A 21209-nucleotide genomic window follows, 5' to 3' on the forward strand; every position below is an offset into this window, starting at 1 on the left:
TTAGGTCAATGTTTTGACCATATCAACACTTTTACACTTTACTAATACAACAAAAAATAAAGGTCCTACCGTTTTTCTCATGCGTTGCTGCATTTGCAATAAAACGTAAGGTTTCGTTAAAAAAAACTTACAACAGATAGAAACAAAGCAATAGTTAGTGGCTTAGTAAACCAAGTAAAATATAATCTATTAAAGTGCACGCTAACAGATATTCAAATTTAAACAACGATAATGTTTTCTGATGACTTGCAAATGTTACCTCTCGACTTAAGTACAAATCAATCTCCAACTACAGACAATTTTATTCCTGATGACGTCAGTATCGATATGAATCTAACGGATGATTACGTCACAACGATTGATCAAAATCATTTCAATAAACGTAAATATTTAAACAAATGAAGTTGTATGTAGAATATTATCAAGATTTAACTAAATTAATTTTTTGGACATGAATATGTAAGAAAAAAATTGGAAAACTTATCGCTAATGTTGTACTATAATCTAATACATTTTTGGGCTTTATTTATTTTTTATGTATATATCTTTATCCTCGATGTGAGAAGGTCAAATGCGCGACCTAAACAAAGAGAAACAATTGTTACCCGACCTTGTCTTGGTTGGCTGTGGCAGTTTGGGATATTATAGATTATAATTGCCCGATAATTATGCTGATTATTTAGTGCTGGCTCAGAAGGAGTTCTGCCATTTATAGCGCCTTACTCAGGAGCGCTATAGCATGAAGGCAGTAGAAATCGAACCCACGATCTCATTAGGTGTAGCAAGTGTCTCTACCACACCACGCTGCCGGTTAAATTTGTTTTATTAGATCTATATTGTTTATTAGGTCTTCGCAGTTCTTCTATGTCTTCGGTGTGTGAATTATGTGAATTCTCTGACCGAAAAAGCAATTCAAATATTAGTGACATCATTTTTAGTGACGTAAAACCGAGATCGAAATTAAGGGCGAATTTAAACGAAGCAGAAGATGGTAATAATTGTAAGTTAATTTAAATAGTGTGCAGTGATATATTCTGTTTACAAAAAATATTTTCTATAAATTTAAACTATTAGATAAACTTTTTCAAATTGAACTTGAGTTTATTGCCAGTAAATTAATTTTTTATTTTATTAAGGCGCAAACGCATTTAGAGATCGGTCAAAGACTACCCATAACGACCCAAGGAAAATATTATCGAACAAAAATGCTTCCGATCAAGCTAAAGCGGGATGGAAAATTCGAAAAGAATTGGAAAAGTCTAACCCGTAAATATATCAATTAACTTTTGTTAAAATTTATTTAAATTAGTAATTGTGATTTCCGTACATTTCTACTCATAAATTATTATAAGTGTTAGGTTTTTTCAAGAGTTTAATTATAAATTCATTAACAATAAAACTACAAAGTGATATAGGTAAACACTATAACAGTGTTGTTTACAGCCCAAAATAGCTCTAACATTACGTAATGCCTGCAAAGCGCTTGTTTTTGCGCTCTGCATAACTTAGCATAACGTTTGGAAAAACCCTTAAAGACTAAAAGGGTAATTTCACGCCCACGTTTTGCGGGAAAAAAACAAAAAATTTGCGGGGGAGAAGTTTTAAAGTAAAATGAATTTTGCATTTTTGACATATTTTCACCAAATCCTTTGTTCGTTTTTTATTCAATGCTTGTCAACCCCATTTTTTAAGAGGGGCACGCATGGGTTGCTTAAATACGAGGGTAACTTCTTTTTAACCTACCCACGTAAAATATTTTAAATTCTTTCACGTTTGCAAGAAAATTCCAACGGTCTACTTTTAATAAATTCAAAATTATACCCTGTTTTTTAATTTTGAATTAAGTAAATATATATTTTTTATATATTTTTATTCTTAATGTGTAAAGGTCTACATACGACTTAAACATAAAATAGCATTAGTTACCCTGATCTAGTCTTAAGTTACCTTTCGCAGTTAGGGATATTATAGATTATAATTGAACGATATTTAAGTTGCTGAATAAGTGCATGCTCAGCAGAAGTTTATACCGTTTATAGTGCCCAGCAAGAATCAAACCTAGGGCCTCGCGTAGTACAGCCGAATGTTCGGACCACTAAACCCACGCTGCCGATATATTTGCAACATTCGTGTACTTAAAACATTTTCGTTTTTATAACAGGCCTGGCGTTGCAGATGATTTTTATCTGAAATCTGTTCAAAATAAAAATGTCCGTGACGTCACTGCTCTGTTTTCACTTCTGGAATTGGATAAAACATTTGTTTTGAATAAGGAGGCAAAAAACTAACATGGTAAACGAGCTCTTAAACTAGCTTTGGATAACCAAGACATAGAAATGTGTGATGTCTTATTAACAAATGGGGTAGGTTAATTATTTTGTTTCGTAACGTCTCACCTATAATTTTCAAAACCTTATTGCATAAATAAAAAATAATTTAACATTTTTTTTGTATATATTTTTATCCTCGATGTGGGAAAGTCGAATGCGCGACTTAAACATCGCGACCCAGTCTCGAGTTGTCTTTAGCAGTTTGGGATAATATAAATCATAATTGCCCAGTAATTATGCTGCTGATTAAGTGCTGGCTCAGCATGAGTTCATACCGTTTATTTTATTTAAGGGGGCTACAGCATGAGATCAGTGGGGATTGAACCCACGACCTCATTTGTGTTGTAGCAAGTGTTTTTACCAATATTATCTATATTTATAAAGCTATCAACTGAAGCATTTTACTCGAATAATGATGAATTTTTTTGTGAAAGGTGCCAATTCTTGACAGTTTGTTTTATGCAATTCAAATCGGTTATTTGCCTGGCGTACAAGTAATCATAAAACACAATAAATCGATTGATATGAAGGCAAGCATTAATGCATATCACTTTCCTTGCCAAATCACTCCAATTTTGTTGGCTGGTTACCATAACAACTATGAAATTCTTGAATTTCTGTGTGAAAACGGTCATTCGTTAAAGGTACATTTATCTATTAACGGCTTTAACCTCTATACAACCCTTTATATTTTTCCCTTTGTAACTCTTTTCCTTTTCTTTACAACAACAGCCACTAATTATATTTTTTAGTAAGTTGCCAAATTAAAAGATTTTATTTAGGCTTAGCCTTTTATTACTTGAGGTACGTTATTGTTAAATTCAGAAAGCTAAAAGTTGGGAAGATGGTATTGACAATGCTTGGGAATCTGCACAAGAAAGAAAAATGTATCTCAAAGCCAAAACAAGTCCTGCTTACATTACATTAATGCATCTGGTAATAAATCAATAACTAAAATTAACAAAACATTAAGTACATATACTAAAAACGACAGAATGAATAGTCCTTCATTATACCATAGTTGAATGTCATAATGTTAAATGTGTTAGAACTTACAATTTTTTCTCTTTAGAAAACTGGCGTTGATCCAATGGAATATTGTATGAAGCATATTAAGTTGGCACGAGACCACGCTTACAAAGAGACAGAGCATCATGCTTTTTATACAGAAATACAAAATCAACTGGAAAATTACATGTGTTCCTTGCTTGACCAAGTAACTTTATAAAAAATTATTTGCAATACTTTTAAATTAATATTTATTAAAGAGATATTTTTATTATCAAAATGCCAAAAAGTTTGGTAACTACGTAGTAATAGTTAGGCTTTCAATATATAACTTGTTTATCGAATTTGCGCTTTATATTCGACAACTCTTTTCGCATAAAAACTTTAAACTGGTTTTTCTGGTATTGCCTCATACCCTAAACTATTCATTTATGCTTTATATTAAGTACAAATGTTAGATTTAAAAACACAGAAATTTCGTCCTTTTGAACGGACGCCGTCCAATAAACATGGGTTCTGACTTAACGTTAATTTAGTGTTTATTTTGGAAGGAATTAGCCTTCAAAACACGACCAACCACTATAAAAGTTGCAATCTAAATTATTAAATTCGCCACGTGCTGTTGTTAATAGGTTCGGAGCTCTGACGAATTAGCTGAACTGTTTGAATTTGAAGTTAAAAACAACCTGAGCGAACCTCTAACAAGAGACGAAGCGAAATCACGATTTGAACTTCTGGACAATGCTTGTGATCTTCGGCTTATCAATTTTGCTTCCCATCAAAATGTACAGGTACAATATTGTTTTATTTAAAATGTTATTGCTTAGGTGCCCTTTATTTTCGTTCTTTTTTACTGTAACGTCGTGCTTAAAAAGAAAAAGTATGCCTCAAATGCAAATCAAGACCTGTTTTAAGTTGCAACATTGGAAAATTTAAAAAAAATATAAAACTTAAAAATAATAATATAACAAATTGCATAAATCAATTTAGACTGGGTTTAGGTAAAATATGTTACGTTATGTTTAGCCCATTAAGTCTTACCATATAGGTTGTTTAATCCTTAAAAAATATTAAATAACCAATACGACTTAATATTAAAGAAATGTATCCGTTGCGATGTATTTACTAATGCTATTTAAATAAAACTTAAAAAACTGTTAAAAAAACTTTAAAATCAATAGATAACAATAAAGGTGTTTTTTTACAGCTTTCAATTGCAAAAATGTGGTATGGGTATGCTACAAGCCTGCGCAATTGTTCAAAAGGTACGCGCATGGTTTTACGAATCTTAATCGGTGTGATGTATCCTCTGTTATCGTTACTTCATATTCTTTTTCCTCATACCAAAGGAGGGAGTAAGTGTTGTTCAATATTTTGATACAACTATAAAACAAATGTGTAGTCCGGTGAACCGGTCATGGCGTCGGACTACGAGCCAAAAGGTTTTGTGTTCGAGCCGCACCAACGCCACACTATTCGTCCTTGAGCCCGGCATTTACGGATAGCTTAAACACAGCCTAATAGCACACCCTTACCCAATAAAAAATATAAAACCTATTACATTAAGGTGATATGAAAAAAAATACAAGTTTGTTAAAAATAAAATCTATAAATTGTAAACATTGCGTTTATTAAAATTCAATATTAGTAACAAAAAAATGTTTGCCTAATTTTTAATGTAAAAAAACTCGATTTGACAAAGTTATTGTATAAGAAATTTAAATTTTTTTTATTATTTTCACGCATTGTCTAGACTAAATAGGCTTGTAAAATCGGTATGTTAGACAAACTTGCTAAAATTTATATTTTCAAGGGTTGATAACTGCTCCAACATTATGTTTCGACTGCCACCTTGTGTCTGACCTTACCTTCATCGGCTTATTGATATTCAACATTTCAACGAAAACGATTGAAAGCAGTGCACTTGGTAAAAATTACAACTTAAATCAAAGCTTAATGTTAAGATCCATGTAATAACATTTTATTATTACTTTGTTGTAAAACATATCTTTAATAACCAAATATATTTGTAAAATTTACTTTAATTTGTTGAACTGAAAAGGGACGAAACCTACTATCGTCGAATGGTTGATTTTTATTTGGATTTTGGGCAAAGCATGGCAAGAAATAGATGAAGTTTTTAACCGAGGAATCCACAAATATTTTGCTGATTTATGGAATTGGAACGATATTGCTCAACTTTTTTTGTTTGGAGTTGGTATTGTTTTAAGGTAAAATGATTTTAATATATTTCAAATCATATAACATAGGTTTAAATATCGAAATTTGCATTTTACTGGTACAATATTAATATAAGAAAGACTAGTCGTATAGCCTGCCTATAGTTGAGATTATAATTGTCGCAATATGGTTGCAACTTTCAACTAATATTTGCACATGGTAATTTAGCAGCGCAGAACTAACGGCAGTGTTTTAATTTTTTGGCCTATAAATTGGACATCTATACATATGTATTATCCACTAAACTCTATTATATATAGATGTACCGTCTTGCTTTTAATGTGCCATTGATTTTATGCAAATATTTTACAGGGCTTTAAGCTACAAGTATTACAACAGCTCAAGAAGTCCTTACCCTAACCCAGAACTAATACCAAGATCTGAATGGGATCCTTATGAATTTAGAATCATAGGCGAAGGACTAGCTGCCTGGGCTTACGTGTTTGTGTTTTTACGTCTGCTTGGTATAACTAGAGGGGAACGTACCATTGGGCCTTTGCAGATCACTCTGTCAAAGATGATATTCAACGTCTTACAATTCCTTTTAATATTCTTAATGATCATGGTTGCATTCGCCTTAGGTTTTAGTGAGCTGTACTGGTACCATGGCACTGATCAGGGCAAACTTAGCCTCTGTGAAGCAAAAAATGTAACTGCGAGCTGCGAAGATCGCCCTGCTTTATTTGGGAACATTTTCTATTCTTTACTCGGCCTATTTTGGGCTCTGTTTGGACATGTCGATCTTGATCAACTTTCTCTTACCAGCAAAAGAAATTTCACAGAAACTGTTGGCCGTATTCTGCTAGGCTCCTACCACGTGGTAGCTATCATTGTGCTACTTAACATGCTTATCGCGATGATGTCTAAATCATACGAAGACACAAGTGCTAATGAAGAGAACGAATGGGAATTTATCAAGGCAACCTCCTGGATCCGTTTCATTCGGCTTGAACAGATCATTCCGCCTCCGATGAATCTTATTCCGAGGTTTCGAGATGCTTTGCGAAGATTTTATACATGGGCATTGAAGAAACTGGCCAAACCTGATCGAAGGAAATACCGCTTAATTTTAAATAAACTTGTGTACAGATACAAGTTCAATCAACTGCTATCTAGCCAACCTGTTAAATACAAACTTTAAAAACTTTAATTCAACTCTTTCTGTCTTAAAGCCCCTCTTTTATATTGTATATATAACTGTTTAAAATGTATTAACGTTGTATATAGCATTTTAAAATGTATCAAATTAACACAATATTGTATGATAATTTAACAACAACATATTGATGAATAATTAATGGCCTAACAGCCTTTTTGTAGCATTGCTAAATAAATGTACCGATAAAAATAAGCTAATTATTTATGTTTGGCCTGGTATCTACGTTAAACTATTTTAAAACACAAGTAAAAAATTAGACTACATTGAAATATAATTTTGTAAAAAATTCCCTAAGGCTATGTAATTGTAAAAATGTTGTGATTTATAAAATAGAATTCAGTAAAAGAATATAAAATTAAAAAGCGGGGATGTCAAATGCATAACTTAAACAGATCGAACAAGGAACCTATATATGGAGCAAATTAAACAGAATACAACAGAATATTTAATTGTACAAATACCTAAAAACAGAATAACTTATATCCCTGCATGAACGATTTAAAAGTACTGATAAAACCATTGCAAGTATTGTTAATATCATCAATATATATTTATGAAAGTTAAATTGATCAAGTAGTGTTAAGGTTAGGTTAAGCTACTATCAACCAAGTTACAACTGCAAACATATGCAGCGTAATTGCATGTACTTTGATTTATTTACACCGTGATATCCGGTAATCTGTTATAAATCATTATCAACGCTGATGACAAAATAGCTGTTTGTAAATTTTCCCAGAAGAACAGTTACCTTAATATTATCATAGTAAAATAAGCAAAGATTTATATTTAAATATTTAATAACAAAAGAAAGGGTTATTGGTGGAAAGAAACCATGTGTAAGTAAAAATAAAGTATAGATTACAATATTCTTAATTGTTTAAAGGTTGTTCCTAAAATTGAAAAACAACTATTACTGAATGTATTTAAATGTTAGATTCTAAATGTATTTAAATGTCTCCAAAGAAAGGAAAAAACACTACTACCATGGGGTAAGTAACAGCATATCTTTTATTAAGCCTTACCTGTATTTCAATAGCTTAAAGCAAACTCTTATGTAAGAAGTTATTATTAAAGCAGTTTACTTACTTTACTGTATGTATATAGGTTTTAAAAGGAACGGAATGGGTCACAAGAATATATTTGTTGTTTCTTTTTGTTATCTTTTTTCTTGACGTCGAGCAATTGAGATCGGTGTCGGGGATTTCCCAAAATGTTGAGAAGAAGGTGAATAAAGCAACCCACAAGAACGTAAGTATAGTAAATACTTTTCATATATATGACCATTGAAACTTTAAATGATATGTTTTCAAATGGTGACTGGCCAGTATTTTTTAAAAAACAATTAATTTTTTTAACAAAATAAACATTTGTTGGCTCAGGTAAATGCTCAAGTAAAAACTACTTCAATTTGTGTTTAAAAAAAATACATTAAAAATAATATATTTTTTTGGTTACAGTTTTTGGATGAACTAGTACGAATTTTTGACGTTTACGTTGTAACTCATTTGCTTGGTTGGTATCTTTTTACTGTGATTTTTCGAAGTTACACTACAGCGTTTTGTGCTAGTTTATTTTGGGAAACTATAGAGGTAATATCTTATGAAGTTTATTGCATTATACCAAACCAAGTTTTGGTAAAAATTGTATTAAATTTAATACACTTAATTTGTATTACAATATTCAAGTAACAGGCTTAAATAAAACCATTTGATTTCTATCAAGCCTTTTGAAAATCAAAAAAAGTTAGATTCGGGTAGTTTGTTTATTAATTGTTTAATTAAAAAAGTTGCTAAACATTTTTAGAAATATTTCACTCCCTATTTCCCTGACTTTCCCGAATCTTGGTGGGATTCGATCGTTGTTGATTTATTTGTTTGCAACAGCTTTGGAATTTGGATAGGAATTAAATTTTGTGATAACTTTGGACTAAGAAATGGTAAAAATACGTCCAACAGGTAAACCTCCCAATATTTTTTTGACAAAACTTAAAAAACCAAGATATATTTAATTTCCTTTTTTTGCACAAATTTTATATAATTTTGTTCAAATAAATAAAGATTTTTATTTGTTTATTAACAGAGAAAATTTGCCCCAAATACCTCAAAGTTTTAAAAAACTTTTACACCCAACCTCAAAACAATTTAGCAACTTGGTATTTCTGAAGTACTTGGACTTATCCCATGTTTTTGTAAGTATACAACAACAAAATACCTATGTTATGTGTTGGTTGTAACCTTACCTTGTATACTATAATAAAAATTAATATTTCATTTTGATACTCGGAAATTGAGCAAATTTGAAAGCTTAATTTTTTTTTAAACCACCTTTAAATGTATTTAAATGCACAAAATATTTAAAATAAACCAAACTTTGCTTATATTTAGATACTGCAATTAAACACGTTTATGTTAATGTCAGTGTTCGATCTACCTGCTTTTCATTTGTTTATATTTTTACGGAACAGTCTCGCTTATTGGGGATGGGTGTTCAACATACCGTAAGTCAATTAATCAAGTCTTTTTTAAGACTATTTAGTATTATTATAATTAATACCAACATGTTTAGGCAACTACCAAGTAATATACTAACAAAGTTAAGCACTTTAATACCTATTAAAGTTAAGCAGGAAAATATATACAACTTTAACTTTGTAACATAGCAAATAAGTTAAAGTAAAAATTTTTTGTTGTAATGTTATTAATTTTGTTTTACAGAAACTTTTTGCCTAAGATGATGGGCATTCAATGCAAGCCCCTATACCACAATAAATTGGACTTAAATTGGTAAGAGGAATTTTTAAACCATTTATTATATGTAAAGTTAAATAGAGTTTAAAATGATTATCGAATTGATTTTTGTTTAGGTTGATGTTGCTAGTAGAATTTGTTGTAACTTTTAAACTTAACCCAGTTTTTCATACTTTACATTTTATTGGAGGACTTGTACTTTCCGGCATTTTATTGGTAAATACATCAACAATATTATTTAAAAAAAGATATTTAACTTTCTCAAAGTTTAAAAATTGTTATTTTATTTTTAGCAATCTATCGCAAGTGCGATATGTGTATATATTGATCTATTGGATGCATCTAAGAAAGCTAAGATACAAGGTTTGTGATAAACAAATATTTAATAGTAAAACTTAATTTTAAACATTTTAAAAATTTAAATTTTAATTGACTTATGTTTTTATTTAGAAGTTAATGGAATTGATTATACAAAACCACATTTAACGTAAACGCCTCAACCTGTTTAGTTTAAAATTTATATTCTGGTGTTGTTATTTGTTTTTGATCGTTTAAAAAATCGTATGCACAAACATGCAACATTATGTTTTAGTTTAATAAACGTTTTATTTTGTTTACAAAAACTCGGGAAATAATGTTGAAGTATATGGAAAGGATGCTGTTAGTAATAACAACAAACATTGAAGTTTTTGTCCGTAGTGAACGGTAGTGAAGTGATTTATATCAGAATATCCGTTACTGCATTACATTTAGTTGCAAAATATATTAATTTGTAATATTTGTTTATGTTCGATGCATTTTGCCTAGTCAGTTATATAACAAAAAACTTTGTATTAACAATCAGTAGAAAGTTAAACAACTTATTTATTATAGATTACGTATGTTGTTTAAAATATGGTTAGTTAGATTTGCTTTTAAATAATGCTAGATCGAATTTCAATCGAAAAAACACAAAATGCTCACCAAAAAGTAAGTAATCTAACAATGTATTTGTAAGTGTGTTAATTAAATTAAAAAATTGAATCAACATAGCTTAATTAACTATTTATTTAATGCCAAAAATAGTAGTAGGTTATTGAAAACGTTATTTATTTATATTTATAGATTTTAAATACCCTGGCATTGGCTACGAAATTATACTTATTGGTTTTATTTGTGCTATTTTTCCTTGATATTGATCAAGTAAGATCGTTTTGGAGAAAAAGTCAGTACAATTTTGATTCTCTAAAAAAGTCGAATCAGCATAGCGTAAGAGGATAAAATGTTTGTTATTTAAAACTTAAACTTCAATTTCTTTGGTTTAAACTAAATCAACAACAACTATACCTACAAAAATGCAGTAGTTAAGTCTTAAAATTTTGTTTGTGTGTTTTAGATATATGATGAAATTTACCGAGTTTTAGACGTTCATATATTCGCGCATTTATTTGGTTGGTTTATTTTTACCGTTATAACTCGAAGTTGTATAACTGCTTTATGTGGAAGTTTATTATGGGAATTCGTAGAGGTAAAATCAATGATGTTTTCATTACTAAAAATAAAATAAAACCCTTAAAATCCTTTGGTCAAAGTAACTGATGTAACTTTATGCTTAGGTCGTGAAGTAGACTTTCACACATCGAGGATAAACAAATGTAAAAATAAGAAAAATATATTATGTTAGTGTTTAGGTTAGCCTGCACTAAACCTATGACAAATTTATGGAATACTTACATAACATTTTTTGTAAATTAGTGCATATTGTTTTTTAAACATGTTTAGTCCTAATTTAGATTTATAATAATAATATTTTTTAATCTAAGAAAAACTACTTTTTAGATATATTTTGTTTCGTATTTCCCTGTCTTTGACGAAGTTTGGTGGGACTCGTTTATAATTGATTTATTTGTTTGCAATGGATGCGGTATTTGGCTTGGCATTAAGTTTTGTGATCACTTTGGACTTAGGAACAATAAAACTTTATATAACAGGTAAGTTAAAAGTAAGTTTTTGTCACTTTTTAACTTTGTAACGAATATTGGTATTTCAACCAAAAATTTTTTCAATGATATTTTTAAAGTTTAACAAATCCTAAATACCAGTAAAAGTCAAAATCTATAATAAAAATTTAGTCTAATTTTTGAGTCAACACGATTGTATTTTAACTTATTTACAGAGAAAATTTTCCAAAAGTACCTCAAAGTTTCAAAGAGCTTATACACCCAACTTTTCAACAATTTAACAACTTGGTACTCCACAAATTCTTAAATCTATCTCATGCGTTTGTAAGTTTATTTAAATATATTGTTTTAGTAATTGTAGTAAAAAGAAAATTGGTGTAGTGATTAGAAGACTTGGTTTTACTGCGTGAGGTAATGGGCTCGATCCTCACTGTTTCCATGCTGTAGTGCTCCAGTGGTAATGCGCTATATAAACAGTATGAACTACTGCTGAGCCAACATTCAATCAGCAGCTTAAATTTGGAGAAATTACAATCTATAAAATCAAAAACTGCCAAAGGCAACTCGAGACTGGGTGGTAGTAACTGATGTTACTCTATGTTTAGGTCGTAAAGTCGATCTTCTTTCATCTAGTATAAACAAATATATATAGAAAAACTCAATGTTAAAATATTTTTTAGTTTATGTTACTCTATGTTTAGGTCGTAAAGTCGACCTTCTTTCATCTAGTATAAACAAATATATATAGAAAAACTCAATGTTAAAATATTTTTTAGTTTATTCAATTAAATGCCTTTCTGCTAACTTCTGTATTTCAACTGCCAACTTTTCATGAATTCACTGTTCTTCATGGGTTCCTAGTTTTTAGTAGTTGGATCTTTAATACACCGTAAGTGGAATACAAAAAGTTTACAAGTAATCTCTTGTCTTTATTTAAAAAAATCTTACAATTTATTTTAAGTTTTAGATCACGAAAAAATTCTAAAATGTTTATTTTTCACAGATACTTGTTATCCGAAATAATGGGAGCCAATTTAAAAACCTTATACCAAAACCAAATAGATTACAATTGGTATGAATATTGATAAACAGTTTTATGTTATTAATTTGTTAATATAAATCATCTTATTTACACTTAGGTTGGTGCTGTTAGTTGAATTCGTTGTAACGGTTAAACTAAACCCCAGTTTTCAAACTTTACATTTCATTGGAGGATGTATTTTATTTGGCGTTATTTTCGTAAGTGTATTAAGGTTAAAGTAAATATATAAAATTAATACAACTAAATAATGGTTAAAACTAATTTGTGTTTCAGCAAATACTAGCAAGTGTACTTTGTGTTTATTGTGATTTATATTTCTATAAAAAAGAAGTTTACAAAACAGGTAAGATGAAAATTTATCAAAAAATTTACCTAAATCTTTATATCTTTTTTATAAATACCCCAACTTTATATATTTTAGAAATAAATGCATATACATCAACCAAATCACATAAGAAGTAACATTCTAGTACGCCAAGCTGGTTATCTCTTTTGGAAACCCGCATCCGATTGCAAGTGTGCTTCAAATGTTTTGAAAATAAACATACATTTTGTATAAACCTAAGCTAGTAAAACGTTAATATACAATTAAAGTGCCCTGTACTGATTAACTAAACTAAAATATTATGGTTTAATTTAGGCAAAAAAATTATTTTCCTAAACGTCAGATCCGTTATTTTAACGTAAGCATACGTTTATGCAAATTTAATATTTATGTATATGTAATTTATGTATATGACGTAGAACAATAAATAAATCTAATTAATGTGGGAGTTTTAATAAAATAATCATTGAAAGAGATAGCTTTAAACTGTTTTTGTTATGTAACTGATTAAACTAAGTATTTTGGTTAGGTATAATAGACTAGATAACAGTTGATATTTTAAAGGTCAGGCTTAAATTAGACCGCTTAATAATAATTCAAATTGTATGCCTTCTTGTAAACAACTTTTAGGAGTGATCAATTATTATGCTAATAAACTAGTTATATCACCTTAGGCTTAATCTTTTTGATTTCAAAACAGGCAAAAGTTAAAATGACTCAGTTATTGTCGATTAAACGGATACAAAAAACTCACAAAAAAGTAAGTAAACTACACAATCTGATTATGAAATTTAGTTTTTTATCTAAACTTAACAGCAGATTTATCTAAACTTAAAATATTTTGGTACAAGGAGTACAAAAAAACTTATCAAGCAATAACACAGGCGTGCTATTTAAATTCTCTACATTTAGATTCTTGAAGCATCGACGTTGTTAGCGAAAATATATTTGTTGTTTCTGTTTATATTATTTTTCTGTGATGTTGAACAAATACAATCTTTTTTGGGGAGTTTTCAAAGCAAACATCAAAATATTACTATCGGAACCAATCACACAAATGTAAGATTACAAATGAACATTTAACATTTTTTAAAATGTATTATCTAAAAAAATTGTTTTATATTTCATTTGTGTTTTTTTGCTAGAAATTTGGTGACATTTTAGAAATATGTGACGTTTATGTATTTTGTCATGTAACCGGTTGGTTCATGTTTGCTGCATTAACCAGAAGTTATACAATAACAATTTGTTCAAGTGTTATATGGGAAATCACAGAGGTAAAAAATGTAATTTAAATCCTTTGCAAGATTTTATATTAACATGGCTTTTATAATTTATACAAAATTAATACTATTTTAGAAATATTTCACTCCCTATTTCCCTGACTTTCCCGAATCTTGGTGGGATTCGATCGTCGTTGATTTATTTGTTTGCAACGGACTTGGAATTTGGATAGGAATTAAATTTTGTAATTACTTTGAAATGAGAAATAATAAAAAAATATCCAAAAGGTAAGACAAAGTTATGTATTCTTCAATATATAAATGTTATAAAAAAACCTACCAAACCACATTAAATAAAATAAATAAAATAATTATTTTACATAAAACTATTCACAGATTTCAAAGTGGACAACCTCAGCCAATAAACAAAATTATTAAAAATATGGCGAATACATTCACAACGTTAAATGAAATGTTTGTGAGTAGAAAACAGACTGTGATGTTTAGCATAAGAAAATAGAGTATATAAAACATTAATCAGTATTTTTTTAGTTTTTTCAGTTTAATCCATTCATGCTGTTATCAATTTTCAAAATACCCGCCATTTGTTTTGTGTACTCCGTTGCATTTTCATGGCGATACTTTTTATACTTCACACACCGTAAGTAGGACGCCCATTTCTTTGTTTTATATTTTCAAAGTTTATTAAAATTGAGTCATTTTTTACACTTGTTTATTTGACTAAAGATAAAATGCAAAAAATGCTGTCATATACATTTTATTTTTTGTGTTAAAATATATTTTGTTTCATTAAATTTTTTTTAAACAATTCTAAATGTTTGTGCTCATAAAATACATATTTAAAAAAAAGTTAAACAAAACTCTTTTTTACAGAAACTTTTTATCAGATATATTCGGAATTGATTTAAAACGACCAAGAAACACACGAAATTCACAACGGTAAATGAGTCTTGCAAGTTATAGAAAATGTTTTAATTTTTAACACAACTTATTTATTTTTAGGTTTTTGCTTTTAGTAGAATTTGTTGTAACGTTTAAACTAAACCCGGTTTTTCATACTTTACACTTTATTGGAGGACTTGTGTTTTTCTGCATTATATTGGTAAATTGAATTATATTTATCCATGATAATTCTATCCAAATTTAAATTTTTTGAACATTTATTATTTAAGTTTTATCATTTTACCACTTTTATATTTCAGCATATTTTCGCAAGTCTTATCAGCGTGGCAAGTGATACGATTCAGCAAAAAGTAAACTTTACTTCATTACAATATAAAAATCCATGATAAAAAGAGTTATTAACATTAAAAAGTTTAAGTTTATTATACTGAAATTCTTCACATTTTTCAGGTAAAATTTACATTGAAAACCTAATTGCAATACCCAAACAACACAACATTTTTTTCCAAAATAAAATATTTTCGTTTGTATTTGTCAAAACCTTAAGGCTAGAAAATGTGTTTTATACGTAGTATAATAATAATATAAATATTTATTAACGTTTTTCTTAAACTAAGCCAGGTCTATTATAACATCATATGTAAATGTATACCATGTAGAAAGAAACTTTGCGTACAAGTATTGGCCAAACTGAACAAGAAACAAAATTACTACCTTGATAAATGCGTGACAGCGTTTTACGTACAAGGACTTGGGCAGAATTCTTTTATACTCAAAAATGTGCAGCTGTTATCAAATCATATCAACCTAATTTTGTATTAGTATTTCAAAGAGTTTTTATTTTTTTAGATGTAAACTTCAATCTTTTAACTTGACCCTATACAGTCAAACGTAAAACTTCATTGATTTTTTTGTACTTACAATTTTCTTATGATTCAAAATTAAAAAACGTGTATGGTTTCTGTAAAAAATGTTCAACTATAGTTTTTTTTTAGCGTAAATGGGTCATATGACCTTGAAATGACGTAATTGCGATAGGTTATTTTAAACCATGGGTGGTGACCAGTGTTTAAAACAAGTTTCAATCTATAAATAAATAAAAAAAATAACGCCACTCAATAACGACTTACTCTCGTTATGGGTGGGTTAACGTGGGTTTATAAAAAAAATCCCTGAAAAAAAATTTAACTTAAATATATTTAGACTTTTATTTGTTTTAAATCATTTTTTAGGGGGGTACAAACTCTTGTAGGTAAATTTATAGGTGTATATAAACAGTCCGACAGTTGGTATAATAATTTACAGAAAATTTAAAACTTTTTGCTTTTAAAAATGAAAGCATTTACGATTATTTTAGTTCTGCTACATATTCAAGGGTAAGTTAAAATTATTTAGTGTTATTATCAAAATATTAAGTAGTATTTACATAATATATTGGTCTTGCTTATTGGTAAAACTTACATAGTCTCAAGTAAGTATTGTTAAAAAATTTTATTTTAGATAAAAAAGTCTTAACAAAAGACTACTTATCAATTTTTCGATACATTTAAAAAAAACATATTTATCGCCCTTAATTTAAAAAATATATTTATCGCCCCTAAATTTAAAACCGATATACTTTTAGGCTGCAGTCTCAATCTGTAGACCGTACTTTAATACCAGGAGAAAGCGGTAGAGACGTCGTTATTGCAAGTATTAATAAACTTCAACAAGGCAACTTTTCCAACGATTTTGAATTGTTGGAACGAATAGCTTTGGTTGAATCAAATTTTGGAACAAATGTTTCAGTTATTCAAAGCAATCCTCTAGGTGGAATTTGGCAGGTAAGTTATTACATAATTAATTATGCTTAAAAACATCATTTGTATATATAGCCATGTTTAAAAGACGATATAAGCATGACATTGTCGAGCTTCTAAATGGAAATAACATGTATTAAACGTTGTAACAAATTATCTTTATTGTTCGTTGACTTTATGACTAACAAAACTTTTAAAATAACTTAAGACTAAGAGTAAGTGTTAAAGTTTTAACCATGTTTTTACAACTATTTTAAGTGTGTTTATGGTTTAGATTACCCAACAAATACACATCGAATTATTGGATGGAATTGAACATATTCAACCGTTTATCAACGAGTTCTCATTTCTGGGAAACGATATTGTTCAAATAGCAAACAACAGCAATTTCGAGTAAGAGTTTAATTTAGTAAATAACCTTATCTAAAAATGTTCTGGCAGTTAAAGTTGTATTAAGTGTAATGTAATCATAACAATAGAATATATTGCCAACACCCCAAATTTGATTATAGATCTCTAAAAGTTTAAGGTGTTGTACGGAAATGAAACTTACGTGAATACCCTTTGCAACACAACTAAATTTTTATGTATAATGAAAATTAATAGATGTTAAAGGTTTTGATACGCAAGCCTAACTTTTGTTTGGCAGAGGCCATAAAGTGTTCCCTAAATAAATATTCTTAAAAATAAAACCATTTTTTTAAATTCAATTACTTTTCAACATACTGTTTTACACAAACTATATTCCGGTTAACCTTTAATGTACAATAGGGTTTAACGCTCAGCCTAGCTTAAATTACATTTTCAAATTCCCCTTTAATTAGTTGCAGCTACAAGCAGTGAACCAAAACGTTGACGGTTATAGAAACATTTGTTCGAAAACATATTTTGTTTAAATTCAGTTAAAATTACCTACAAGTCAAAGACGTTTAACATTACAATTACAACGACTACAATACAACCTAGATTTAATTTCTACATTTTTAGAATTCCTCTCCGTTCTGCATTTGCAGCTCGATTATACATTGCACTTGTCCAACGAAATAGAAACGTGCCAACTTTACCTGGTGGTATTGCGACTCAGGCCAATTGGTGGGCGTCTTATTATAACTTAAACGGGAACGAAACAGAATTTATAAACACTGTTGTTGCCTTTGAAGATACTCAAAGTAAGTCATATACTTCTCAAAGTAAGTCATATAAGTAGTGTAAAAGTTATTTTTGTTTTTCACTTGAGTAATATGAAATGTGTTCGGTCAATCAAGTAATGCTGATTATTCATTACAGCTTGTACAGTCGACAGAATGGATCTTTGGTTTTTACTCGATGGGTCTGGAAGTGTGGACGCCGTTAACTTTAATCTTTCACTTTCATTCATTATTACACTTTCACAGCGATTTACGATTTCGCCGACCCGAGTTAGAATGGGTTTTTCGGTTTATTCAAGTGGTATGGAACATATCAGCTTGTTTAACCAACATACGAACAACTCAGAATTTGCCGAAGCCGTTGCTAATACTAGACGACCTGCTGGTAAATAAAATACAGCCTTACGTAATACTTTAACCTCACAAAAATAATTTAAATCCAATTTTAAAGTAGCCCTACCCCCGTTTTTCTAAAGTTAACGTTATGGGTTCAGTATATAGACTATATTTAAAGTACTTTTAAACTTTACTAATCATTTAAGTAGTAAGGTCATTTTCTAACTATATATTTATAAATTTAGGGAGTACATTAACTGGAGAGGCTATCGAATTTGTTGTCAATTCTGGTTTTAATGAAACAAATGGACTTCGTCCTTTAGAAGAAGCAGTACCAAGAGTTTTAGTTGTTTTAACTGATGGCCAAAGTAGAGATTTAGTAGAAATACCATCTGATAACGTAGGACTCTATTGTAATACAACATTGCTTTTAACTAAGTTTGCAAGTACACGGTTAAATCTTAATGTAAATTTTGGTTAAACAATTGCTCACACATATTTGTTCTCTTAAAAAGTGAAGTATGTGTAATAACCAAGTGAGTTTACATCTTTTTTTTAACGTTTCAGGCCCGTGCCAAAGACATTCTCGTATTCGCTGTCGGTATTGCGAATTTTGCTTCCTCCGAGTTGATTCAAATTGCAAATTTTCCCCAATCAAGATACGTATTCGAGTTGGCAGACTTCAATTTATTGTCGCTGGTTTTAGATAACTCTTTACGAGAAGCAAGCTGTGAAGTGAACGTTATTGTACCGGTAATATTATTAGGTTTTAGTTTCAATTTAAATATTAAATTAATATAACTACTTACTTTTTTTTAAATATAAAGTTAATTTGCCTTACATATAAAATCGTATAAATCCGTTATGCTTTGTAAATTTATAGTTAGCTTATAACTACTAGTGTTTTTGATAAAACTACGACAATCAAAAAGCGAAGAAATAAGATGGCATTAATTTACATACAAATTTTGGTAGTGATTTACATACAAATTTTAATATCTTAAAAATTCAACGATGGCGACTATTTAGAGAATATTTACAGGTTTTAAACCCCATGCATTAAGTATGATCCTTTAATTTACATGGAGTCGTTTTAAGTTACCATTCATTAACAATAGGACAATACCAGTGTTCCAGTAACAATCCCACCGGGTGAAGCCCGTTTCGCAACGTTACAACTTCCACAGAATGGCTCTATTGAGCTTAACTACGTCATAGGCCGAGTAAATGGAGGGACAGGGGTGGTTTACATTTCTGGAAATGTTGAAAATCCAAACTCAGCTGTCTTCGATCTTTCATTTACTTTGAATGTGGTAAGTTAAAACGTTAGCTGTTCTTAAAGGGTGGATAATCACTACTTTGTGCAATTTTCCAAACGATATTTATGTTAAATAATCAAAGTTGTCAAACTGCTAACAATATATACGTTTATTTATTTTATTTTGACAAAGATTCATATCTACAATGTCTGTAAAATAACGCAAACCCATTTTTTCTATAGGATACTACAATAATTTTAATCAACGTTGATGGTTTTAACACAACGACGTTCACTATAACTGGGACACAAGCCCGCAGACTAAGAAGGAATGTAGAAGATGATGGAATGGTCACGATATACACAGCAGTTGAATCAACTGGCACAGGAGATTTGGTCATGGACTTTACTGCAATTGGAAGAACAACACAATTTGACTTAGAGGTATTTGGTTTTATTTTAAAGTCTTAGACTACATTTAAATGTTTTTTTAATAATAACATAGTAATAGCATATTTAAAATTTAATTTCCTTTATGATAAATAACGTTTATAAATTATAATATTTGTACAAAATAAACAAGATTCAATATATTAACGTATTAAATACATTTTTTCTATAGAGTGCGTCTTCAGCGGTAAAGTTCAACCCTAGTCTACTAATAACGTTGTGGATACTTGCAGTATTTGTAACCAACAAATTTTGTAAATATTACTAGTAAGTTTGTAAAGATAGAAAGATTGATTTTTTGTATGTGTACTTTTTTTTGTAATGTATTGTTACGCAAAAATTGACCCTGTAAAAAGCTATACAACGTAAAACTTTATAATGTTACACAGTTAAAAACAGTTGTTTTTTGTTTAGTAATCGGTTCAGTGAATAAGTAAATGTTTTTAAAGTCTTGTGACTAAAAGTCATGTGACTACATTTTATTTAAGGAAAAGTTGATATGGGTCAAATATGCAGATTTAGTTAAGTTAAAAATAGAATCAAAAAACCCGCATTTTACCCATTTACTAATAAGTTAAAAATAAATATCCCAGTTATGGGAAAGTTAAAAGTTTAACTAAATATAAACCTTAGCATCCCAGAATAACAAAAAATCCCTTTTTTTGAATAATTTTACCACCCTGAATTTTTAAGTAAGCGTTGTATGCAGATATTTGTTAAAGACACTGCTTGCTATATAAAAATAGCTAAAATTCTCGCAAAAATTAAACCGTTTAACAGTTACGTTTACACACTAAGTATAAATCCTTATGCATGGATATTCAAACACGTATATTTTATTTGTATAAGTCAATGCTGTTATTAAAATTTTATCTTAATTCTACCCAAAAATCATGTTTTAATCAATAAATAAAAATACTGACCAATAAAATATTTAGCGTTATATTTTAAATGCTGTAAAGTTTGTAATTCTAAAATATAAATTTGTAGGTGGATTTTTGAATGCAATTTTGTGTTAAACTATATTTAAACTAAATTGTACAATTCCTATTTAGTATTGACGTATTTTAATTGTATTTTTAGGAGTTAAATAAAAAATGGATGAGCTTTAGTGGGTAATTAAATAAATAGCTTATTTTGCAATCGATTTTGCTAAGGCGTTTGTATTGAACGAATTATTTATCTTAATCAACAGTCAATAAGAAAACAATAACTCTGTCAAACCATGAATAAATAGATTAAAAGGCTATTAGAAATAAAAATATTTATGATATAAAAA

At 29.1% G+C, this 21209-nt stretch overlaps 2 protein-coding genes and 1 long non-coding RNA gene across 3 annotated transcripts; all 3 read left to right on the forward strand.

Moving 5' to 3' along the window:
* The first annotated feature begins 231 nt into the window (after positions 1 to 231).
* Positions 232 to 6720, forward strand: LOC145752557 (short transient receptor potential channel 4-like). The gene is made up of 12 exons (XM_082568861.1): positions 232 to 382; positions 848 to 991; positions 1137 to 1266; positions 2162 to 2276; positions 2765 to 2974; positions 3156 to 3266; positions 3403 to 3546; positions 3971 to 4129; positions 4546 to 4693; positions 5152 to 5265; positions 5401 to 5569; positions 5892 to 6720. Exons 1-12 carry the CDS (start codon positions 232 to 234, stop codon positions 6718 to 6720), a joined length of 2424 nt encoding a protein of 807 aa, XP_082424987.1.
* Positions 6721 to 14611: 7891 nt separating this feature from the next.
* On the forward strand, positions 14612 to 15147 carry LOC145752563 (uncharacterized). The gene is made up of 3 exons (XR_014283787.1): positions 14612 to 14676; positions 14910 to 14975; positions 15039 to 15147. It is a non-coding gene; the product is annotated as an uncharacterized LOC145752563 (long non-coding RNA).
* A 1031-nt stretch (positions 15148 to 16178) lies between these two features.
* On the forward strand, positions 16179 to 20918 carry LOC145752866 (uncharacterized). Its single transcript, XM_082569226.1, has 10 exons — positions 16179 to 16315; positions 16564 to 16762; positions 17013 to 17131; positions 17726 to 17907; positions 18026 to 18271; positions 18468 to 18622; positions 18790 to 18975; positions 19341 to 19535; positions 19724 to 19924; positions 20103 to 20918. Exons 1-10 carry the CDS (start codon positions 16272 to 16274, stop codon positions 20196 to 20198), a joined length of 1623 nt encoding a protein of 540 aa, XP_082425352.1. The 5' UTR covers positions 16179 to 16271; the 3' UTR covers positions 20199 to 20918.
* The last annotated feature ends 291 nt before the right edge of the window (positions 20919 to 21209 follow it).

Source organism: Corella eumyota, chromosome 5 (assembly GCF_963082875.1).
Source record: "Corella eumyota chromosome 5, kaCorEumy4.1, whole genome shotgun sequence".
NCBI lineage: Eukaryota > Metazoa > Chordata > Ascidiacea > Phlebobranchia > Corellidae > Corella > Corella eumyota.

Excerpts from the sequence above, each read along its gene's own strand:
- LOC145752557 (XM_082568861.1), top strand. The coding sequence starts at position 232 with ATGTTTTCTGATGACTTGCAAATGTTACCTCTCGACTTAAGTACAAAT. Across the intron at positions 2,975-3,155 it reads AAAACGGTCATTCGTTAAAG|AAAGCTAAAAGTTGGGAAGA; the intron begins GTACATTTATCT and ends TGTTAAATTCAG. Across the intron at positions 4,130-4,545 it reads CTTCCCATCAAAATGTACAG|CTTTCAATTGCAAAAATGTG; the intron begins GTACAATATTGT and ends GTTTTTTTACAG.
- LOC145752866 (XM_082569226.1), top strand. The coding sequence starts at position 16,272 with ATGAAAGCATTTACGATTATTTTAGTTCTGCTACATATTCAAGG. Across the intron at positions 16,316-16,563 it reads GTTCTGCTACATATTCAAGG|GCTGCAGTCTCAATCTGTAG; the intron begins GTAAGTTAAAAT and ends ATATACTTTTAG. Across the intron at positions 16,763-17,012 it reads CTCTAGGTGGAATTTGGCAG|ATTACCCAACAAATACACAT; the intron begins GTAAGTTATTAC and ends TTTATGGTTTAG.